The sequence below is a fragment of the Triticum dicoccoides genome, chromosome 1B, assembly GCF_002162155.2.
Source record: "Triticum dicoccoides isolate Atlit2015 ecotype Zavitan chromosome 1B, WEW_v2.0, whole genome shotgun sequence".
NCBI lineage: Eukaryota > Viridiplantae > Streptophyta > Magnoliopsida > Poales > Poaceae > Triticum > Triticum dicoccoides.
Genome location: NC_041381.1, coordinates 456,180,510 through 456,190,072, shown reverse-complemented (window position 1 = coordinate 456,190,072; position 9,563 = coordinate 456,180,510). Strand labels below are relative to the sequence as shown.

General features: G+C 41.2%; 1 protein-coding gene across 1 annotated transcript; it reads right to left on the bottom strand.

Annotated features, from left to right (window-relative positions):
* Positions 1-1,113: 1,113 nt before the first annotated feature.
* Positions 1,114-9,092, bottom strand: LOC119340983 (receptor-like cytoplasmic kinase 185). Its single transcript, XM_037612888.1, has 5 exons — positions 8,688-9,092; positions 6,684-6,880; positions 6,267-6,456; positions 3,461-3,852; positions 1,114-2,312 (listed from the first exon to the last, which is right to left on the bottom strand). Exons 1-5 carry the CDS (start codon positions 8,794-8,796, stop codon positions 1,728-1,730), a joined length of 1,473 nt encoding a protein of 490 aa, XP_037468785.1. The 5' UTR covers positions 8,797-9,092; the 3' UTR covers positions 1,114-1,727.
* Between the last annotated feature and the right edge of the window lie 471 nt (positions 9,093-9,563).

The following is a 9,563-nucleotide window of genomic DNA, read 5'->3' as shown; positions in this document are numbered from 1 at the left end:
AGGAGTGGTGTTACATCTACCGTGGGGCCGACGACGGATCCTGGCGGCATGGCGCCATGGAGTTCAGCGATGGGCGCGTTTGGAGATGGACTCGCGCAGGAGGAGGAAGCTATCTGGCGTCATGGTGACGTTGATGGCAGAGAGGCCTGGCAAGGTCAGTGCAATAGTTTTGCTCTGAGGATGGACCGAGAGATGATGGAGGTGACGGCCCTTGCAGCGTGCGGTGCTCACTGGAAGTGTGTCTAACTGGTGTGGGACCCAATCCAGGTAGTGGCTTGGAGGGGACACCCGGCTTTAGATGTTAGGCTTTAGTGCGATGTCTGTTTGGTATTAGGTCCGGACATTCGGCACGCCTTCATCAAGGGGATAGGAGTAGCAACGGTGTTGCCAAGATGATGGCTTCAAGCTTATTGATATATCACCTTATATGGTCATTGTGAATAATTAATAATATGGCTGCATGCATCGTCCAGATGCAGAGGCCGGAGGTACATCCTCCTTTTCTAAAAAGACTATACCCATCCTGAAGCAGCATTGCAAGACAAAATTATTAGCAAATGAAATTGAGTAAATAAGTATTTGAATACTTGAGTGTGCATTTTCACTCAGTATATGTATGTACAAGATTATTAGCAAATGAAATTGAGTAAATAAGTATTTGAATACTTGAGCGTGCATTTTTCTTTCAGTATATGTGTACTGTTGCTCCAATGCTGCCTGCCAGAGTGGACTGGGATGTGGATTCTGGGCGTCGGAGTCCGTGTCCCAAGCCGCAACGACCATGGTGACCTGCTCGCCAGGGTGGTCATCGACGGAGAAGGGCACAACGGTGCTGCAGGACAGAGAAGATGACACAGGTGGAGGGCCAATGAACAACGAACACCCGGTCCATACCTGATTACTACTTGTAACATGCCCCTTTATATATGCGAACAAATGAAAAGGAAACTGTACAAGGTACTTTATCAAGAAATTTTGGTCTGCGAAAAAAAATGTCCCGTCGACAAATATAATTAGTTTGAGCAAAGTTGGACCAGAAAACAACCCTGGGCTTATCTGCTATGGACAGAAAGCTCAGAAACAGGAAACAAAAAATAAATTTGAGCATATAGCTAACAAGCTTCCTAAATATTTTGCACAGCTTAGATGGAAGGGGCACAACGGCTTTGCCAGAAGAGATAAATCAAAGGATGTGTTCTGACAACTCAATACAAACAAAAATGTCACAATACAGACGTATGGAACATGGGTAAAACCCCTCGGTACAAACCCTCGAGGAAAGAAAAATCATCACATCCCTCGGTACTCAGACTTCACAATAAAGCTCTACGCTCGGAACAACTGTGATACCCGTCATGCATGCAGGCAACAGAAGAGGCTCATTTGATTGGATCATGTCCTCCTCAGAACAGTTCTCCCCTTTGCTTACTAACTTTCCAGCCAGATGTCGTTCATGCCATGATGATGAAGGCACATCTGCATGATCACATTCACGAGGAACGGACGCCAGGAATAGGCGTGTCGATGGTGATTGCAGTGGTGATATTTGTGTGGAAGAGAGAAACTATGAAGCAGTGGTGATGGCCGGGAAAGAAAAGGAAAGCTCTATTCACATTAAACATGGAACCGAAATCGAACCCCATGTCCCTAAACTGTCCCCTGCTTGGTACTGGCTTGCGACTCATCCTCTTTCTAGAATGATGACTCAGACCTTCTGCTCCAGAGTTCTACTCATTTGTACTATCGAAGCTGCCCCGAGCATTCGGCCATTTCCTCTCTCTAGAATTCTCACCCCATGTCTTAGCCTCTGCAATAGCACGCTGCCTCTCAGAGGTCCTTGAAGTTTCCCTCCTCTTTCCTGCCTGAGCAGGACTACCCTGTTGTGAACCTGTCACATCCCTATCATCCAAGCCTGATCGTCTACCAGAACCACCACCAGAACTATTCCTGCTAACCTCGGCTTCATACTTCGATGTTGTTGTGGCTTCTTTTCTCCTCAGATCTGGAGAATGGTGATTTGGCGACCGGATACGCCGCTGGTCGCCGTTCACACTACCACGGTCTCTGGCTCTGGGGGTAGATGCATTGCTCCGACTATGTTGAGTGGGTGCATTTGGATCATACGCCTGAGAAGCAAGATATGAAAGAGCAGTGACCACATCTCCTATGAAAGGCCGAGTGGCAGCTTGCTCTTGCAAACACATTGCAGCAACGGCTAAAGCTTGATACAGACCCCTCATAGGAAAGCGGCCCTGAAGTGCCGGATCAGCCATTTTTGGAAATTTTCTGCGGTCTTTGAACAGAGGACGAGCCTGCATATCAGATCAACTATAAGGCATCCAACATTATACAATGAGTGAGCTGCAATAGTTGGCAGGAAATATATACTTTCTGTTTGTATACATTGATCAAACCTTAGAAAAAACTAGGAGATGTACATGAACTGTGCAAGCTTTGTTAAATATATAATATTCAATCCCCTCATACAGTAGCACCAAATTAGGAATTCCTATTCGATCTTTTGGAAAGTTGTGAACTTAGCATACATTCGCATTCATAGTAATATTTAAAAAATAATATGACCACTCACATTGTACTATAATATTTCTCCATAATTCGAAAAGAGTGGTTGCGAAGGCTGTTTAGTATGGTGTTATTAGAGGATTAATTGTTCGATTAAGCAATAACATTCAAGGATCCAACTTATTTGTTGAATCATAAGATCAGACTGGATGGCTAAGATTGTTTGTGTCAAACCCTCGTTCTTCTCTATGTAGTATAGATATGGATAGCCTTATTTTTTAGTGCATTCTCTTTTACAACAGCGATGTGTGAAATTGAGAATGACGTGGATCGATAAATATACGAGGAACTAATCTCAGTGGTCAGTACTGAAGGCAGCAATTTCACTAGTGTTCAAGAATCATGCCAAGCCTAAGCAACTGAACAGCCACCCCATTTGTAAGTAACATAACCTTAATACATTAAATAACTCCATCATGGTATCATACTATGATGATAGCTTTCGGAGACAGCGTTCAAGAAAAATTAAGAGCAGTGGTGTACGAAGTAACAGTGAATAGCAGTCTATAATAAAAATTTCAGAGTTCAAAAGGATAATATGATCTGCGAAGGAAATAGAAAATGAAAGTCCCTCAAGTGATAGTAATTCATCAAAGCAAATAAAAGAAAGAAAGGGTCCCTAAAACATTCCTGATTTGGTGGCAACAGCTTAAACAATTTCTCTTTATGTTTCTTCGGACTGTTTTATTTTTCGGACTAGTGCTACAGCTAAATCTTAGTCCAATTATATTGCTAGTATCTCAAAGTATTTTTAGCAACGCTATTATAGAAATTATGCTTAGCTCGTGGAATGTGCAAGAACATGAGCTATGAACAATATATTGATGGCAAACATCAATTTTGTGAAGTAAAATTAGTACAGAATAGAAGAACATACCCACGCCACTAGGTTTTGCTCTCCATGTGGTTTGGTGTTGTCAATTGCTTTACGACCAGTAATCAGTTCAAGGAACACAACACCAAAGCTATACACATCAGATTTAACTGTAAGCTGTCCAGTCATTGCATACTCTGGGGCACAGTAGCCATAAGTTCCCATAACACGAGTTGAAACATGGGTTTTATCACCGACAGGGCCAAGTTTTGCAAGGCCAAAGTCAGATAGCTTTGGATGAAACTCTTCGCCAAGAAGAATGTTTGACGACTTGAAATCCCGGTAAATAACAGGAGGACTTGCCTTGTCATGCAAGTATTCTAATCCCTTGGCAGCACCAGCAGCAATCTTCATCCGTGTATTCCAGTCAAGAGGTTCCTTTTCAGGTGGAATGTCTAACATAAAAAGATTCAAATTAGATAGGCAAGCTGCCTTTGAAATGCATTGAACATATGCAATGAGCCCACAAATATTCATTATTCTACGGCAATGAAAATAATTAGACAATAATGGCGTGCAACAGCATTAAAATTTACCACCTAAAAAGAGGGTAACTGAGATATGTTTAAATTAGTAAATGGGGATTGCAAGGGACTATAAATTTTCCATTAAACAAAAAAAATCAAAAGTAGTAGGCAACAAGAAGCAGATCCATACATCTGACTCCGCGGAGCATCTGGATATAGATATAGGTGGTTGTTTGAGAAATCATGTTTACATCTACTATGAATCAATTCAGAAGTTCCAGTGATTGATCTATTTTCTTAACACTTGCCACATGCCACATGCTATTTTCTTAACACTTGCCACATGCTGCCTGTTACAAAAACAATGACTTCTTCATGTAATTGCATAAATATGCAAATGCATATTAGCAATTATAATCAGCCACTTAGCACGTGATGCAATTGCTAGTTATGCCGCATAATCATGTCAACCACCCTATAGTACTTACTAGGCGGGTGACTGAACGAATACTGGTTTCAATTTTAGCATCTTGCAAAGTATTACTCCCTCCCTTCACAAATATAAGATGTTCTAACATTTTTCTGATTCGGATGTATATAGACCCATTTTAGTGTGTTTGTTCATCCATTTCAGTCCGTATGTAGTCCATATTGAAATATCTAAAACATCTTATATTTATGAACGGAAGGAGTGCCGTTTAGTCTATTGTCGTATAAACCACATTGAATCAACGTACACAATGTAAATGTCTTCTAAACTACTTTGGGCATCTTCTGCCGGATCAGTGCATGGAGTTCCTGTGGTGGCCATGAGCGGCTAGATCCGGAGGAAGCCACTACGATTTTCAAGCAACGTCAACACTTCTATTTCTCAGGTGAAAACCCGTGATCAGCCTTCACAGGTCGGATCCAGTAAGGGCGCATGTGTGTCGTCTCGTTGTCGAGGCATTGTCTCCGTGCCAAATATCTGACCTTGAGTGATTGGACTTGGTTCCAGGATGAAAATGCCCGGTCTGGCCTTGAACGGTTGGTTCCGACTTCCTACAACATTGCTCCTGTGTGTGATCTCCTTGAAGGCATTGTTTCCGAAGAATGTCGACTTGGTCGTAAATGTTTTTTTTCCTACCTTTACTTGCCAGTTTATGTAATCTGTTTTGGACTCAATGCCTGGCATCTTTATTAATAAAAAATGCATGTGTGCATCCGAGGATGCCAAATTTAACCTTCCTTTCAGAAAAAAAATACTCCCAAGTATGCATGCCAAAAGAAGAAATAATGCACTCAAAGTTAATGGTTGCGTACATCAATTTAGCATACTACCATGCAACAAAAAGAGAAGCGAGTTGACTTTGCAAGATCATAATGCCCAGTAAACCGAGTCAGGATCAGACATATAATATTTTCCTTTCTGATTTACAACTGGAAATATTAACCATGTATCAACTGTCATTATATAATATATTTGCAGGTTATCCCAGACATACCATCAACCAGAGACAGAATGAATTGACGAACTAAAGTTGAAATACCAGTGTGCATGAATATGTTCTGTACAACAAATGAAAAATAAGACTTCTGCAAGAAATGGCGCATATGCTAGCTTCCCATTGATATACAACAAAATTTCAACTTTAGTATGCAAACAATTTGACCTTTAACTAAGCTTTAGAACTTTTGCCTCACTGAGCTTCCACTCTCTTGATTAAATATGAGTTGCTAACTAGGTAACCACTAAAACTCTACAGGATTACCTTCCCATGAGATACAGCAAAACTTAGCTTTTGGTATGCAGATCAATTCACTCACTGATTAAGTACGAGTTCAACAACATACATATCAAAACTGTTGAATATATGACCAGTCGACCAGATCAACAACCGCAGAAGAATAATGCAAGTACGCAGCTGCAAGCTTAAGCAAGTACTCCCTCCATATCAAAATATAAGACGTTTTTGCAATTCAATTTGAGCTGCAAAAACATCTTATATTTTGGTACGGAGGTAGTATTAACTAGTACTCCATGTGTTCACTTTAAAACCTTGGCCTAACACGCACAATTGTTGGACTTGGATTTGTCATGACAAAAAGATATTACCAAAGTTGTTAGGTGTATTGATGTTATCATTGAAATAGAAACCGTGACATTATAGAAAAATTAATGGTTAAAAGGCGAGAATCGGTAACAAAGAAGCAATCCAGACAGTGGTTAGCTTATTGCTCAACTGTTTACCAAGAATAAAAATGTGACATTTACAATGCACAAAGTCTTTTGAATACATGGATGTGGAGTTGTATGTAGGCAGTAATGCACTTACAGAAGTTCATAAGTGAAGTACACTTACCGTGCAAATGATCCTCAAGTGATCCTAGCGGCATATATTCATATACAAGAAGACGTTGATCCCCATCAGCACAGTATCCAATTAGGTTTACCAAGTTATCGTGGTGCAATAGACTGAGCATAAGGACCTCAACCAGAAACTCTCTGTTACCTTGAAGTCCATTGCGATCAAGTTGCTTAACTGCAACAGCCTGCACAGTAGACAATATAATCAAGTTGTGATCAAGAACTCAGCAATGAAGAGTTACAACAAGGAAAATGTCTTCTCCAATGCCCAATCTAGACCATATAACAAGGAATTTTTCAACCCCAGTTTAAAAGAGATGTGGCAGTCATATTGGCAGTTCAACGAGTGGAATTAATATCTGAAAATGAGGATTCACACCAAATATGAATGCATCAAAACATTAAACCAAACCTGTCCATTGTCCAAACGTCCTCTATATACACGGCCGAAACCTCCCTCGCCCAATAGGCAATCCTGTCTGAAGTTCTTAGTGGCAGCAGCAAGCTCACGAAAAGTGAATGTGTGTGCTGCAATATGTTGATTGTTTCCCTCCCTTGGGATAACTGTATCCTTCTTAGAGTCCAATAAACCTTGTGGTTTTGGTTTATCTAAAGCAAAAGTACATCCAGAGTTAGGGGTCGTATGAATTAAAGAATGCAACATAGGTAAGGTGAACTACTCTCAAAACACAATAATTAAAATGGTAAAACTGGCCATAGACCATGTGCAATTGTGCAACTGGTTTGAACGCTTGCCTTTGTATCCGAAAGCACAACTTGATTCCTTTCAAAACTTTAATACCATGACTCCAAATATACTTCTATATATACATAAACATGATTGGTAGGAACTGAGCTCAGTTGGTCGCAAGTGTGGTTGTGCACATTCAGCATCCAATTTCGAATCCTCTTCAATTTGAATTGGTTGCCTATTTTCTTCAATAACGGAAAAACTGTGTGTTTCCTTCTAAGTAACTTTGCTTTTCGATATAGAAGATTAACATAACAACCCTAATGTGTATGTAACTATGTATGACTGGTCTTTGTCATCAAAACATGTAGTGACAAACTAAATCTTTATTCCTCCCCTGCTTAATTGAAAATTCCTAGCCTCTTAGAGCAAATATGGTGTCAACTATTAACATCATTTAACTCTTAACAATAGGTATCAAAAAGGAAGAAACTAAGGTTATTGATGCTTTGGCCAAGAGAAACCTAAGATCCAAATTCAACTTGCCAAAAAAATCTAGATTTGTCCTAGGCCTTCAACTTACCATAAAATCAACAATGTTCCTGTGGCCTGGTATTTGTCTTGGTAAAAGAAAAGAGACACATTGTCCTAGAGAATGTGTAATGGCGTAAATAGTTTACTATTTGGGGTGAAGTGCCTAGTACCATTTAATCCAGTCACTAATGGAGGTAATAAAAAAAATCACAGGCTTGCAAGCAAAGTCTGGGTGTTGCGATAGTTAAGACATAACTATGACAGAAAAACCACAAAAGAACTTAGCTAAGTGTCCCAAAATGCATTAGAAATTAGGGCCATCACAAACCAGGACTTCTTGGATAGTTTTGTGGTAAGTTTATCATAGTGAGATGAAAGTAACTACTCCATCTGTAAACTAATATAGTGAGAGGGAGTATCATCTAACACTTCTTTGATACAGTTTGGATGTTGTACCAGGACCATCTACATTTGTTCAAAATAAACATTGGTGTCCAATTTATTTGTCAGCGGAATTAAGAGGACGAGTCAAATAGAAAGAATGCTTTTAAAGGTCAACATTTAACCGTACGAAATGAACATAAAAGCGCTTCCTAAAGGGAGCTAAACCTCAGTTATTCATCCTTTTTATTTTATAGTCCCTAGGGGGACTGCAAGTACTTCTAATTAAGCATCTTAACTCTCAACAGATGTCCTGCCAGACAGTTTATAAGGCAGACACATTCAGACATCCGCATCATACGACACTTCCGTCACTCTACCGAGTTGGAAATTGCAAGCATCATAAAATAACCACATATTAGTCCATGAACATATAGTCAAAGTGCATCACTTCTATAATTTATAAGTTTCCAGAAGCAATAAATCTATATAGCCGATCCAAAAACATTACTCTTAGACTCCTCAAAAAGGCATATAGATACCGCAACCATTCATGCCATCAAATGCACTAACATGAATAGAAATCCCCCTAGTACTACATGACGTTGCTCTCTATCTGAAGCTTCCAGTACATGGAATAGGTGTTAAAAAGATTTCCGAAGACAAGGGAGATTGGCGCATTTCTTAATCTGGTCCACTCAAATCTTGGCACTGTGAGCATCAGCTGACTAAACCGGGGGAAATTAATGACCATTTCCAAAAAAAAAAAAAAACCAGCCCAAGATCCAGCCTTCCGCCCAAGAATCACACCTGATCCGACCCCGGTGGCGCGGCGATCCGACGGAACGTCCTTCCGCGCGCCGCCCTTCTTGGCGGGCTCCCCCTTGCCGCTCGACCCAAAGCACGGCAGGCACCCCATCCAAGAACCTCCCCTCCAGGAAAAAGATCAAGAAAAGGACGGCGGGGACCGACCCACCAGAGGAAACGGGGATCCCTCCCCGATCTGGGGGCGGAGGCCCTCTGAAAATCCGATCTTTGGAGGATGTGGAGGGATTTGGATGGGATTTGGGAGCGGTGGGTCGGGGAATTTGGGGGGAGGGACAGGGACAGAACTATTGGGAGAACGGGCAAGAGAGAGAAAGCGAGGAGAGAGAACAGGATGTCCGAGGTCCGAGGGCAAAAGTCAGCTCATGGCCGACTGAGGAGTGAGGAGAGAGAGAGAGAGCGGGGAGGATCTCTGTGGATTGTGGCATGCACTATCCCTCCCCGATTCGCAAATTTGAATTGCTGGTTTTTTTTCATCCGCAAGTTTTGTTTTTAGAGTGACTCTAGCAGACCCCGCATCCCACCGACCCGCAAAATTCATTTACAGTTCGCGTAAAATCATTTTTGTGGGCCGGCGCGGGCTGGCACCGATGTAGACCCCGCATAAGGGACCCGTAAAAAAGCATATTCACGGAATATACTTTTTTACGGGTTGGTTTCTGCGGGTTCTGATCTGGCGCAGCTCGTCCCGACCCGTAAAAACTTAGATTGATCTAGCATAATGCTTTTCTTTGCTTTTGCAACAACATTAGGTATAAAATATATCACCAAATCTTAGCTAGAATAGCAAAACCAAAGAAAACAAGAACCACAAGTATGCATTTCAAAAGATTTCCAACTTCCATAACTACTCCCACTAGT

Coding starts and splice junctions, on each gene's coding strand:
- LOC119340983 (XM_037612888.1), bottom strand. CDS start 8,796: ATGGGGTGCCTGCCGTGCTTTGGGTCGAGCGGCAAGGGGGAGCCCGCC. Junction 6,457..6,683: donor GACGTTTGGACAATGGACAG/GTTTGGTTTAAT, acceptor TCTACTGTGCAG/GCTGTTGCAGTTAAGCAACT. Junction 2,313..3,460: donor AGCAAAACCTAGTGGCGTGG/GTATGTTCTTCT, acceptor TCTGATATGCAG/GCTCGTCCTCTGTTCAAAGA.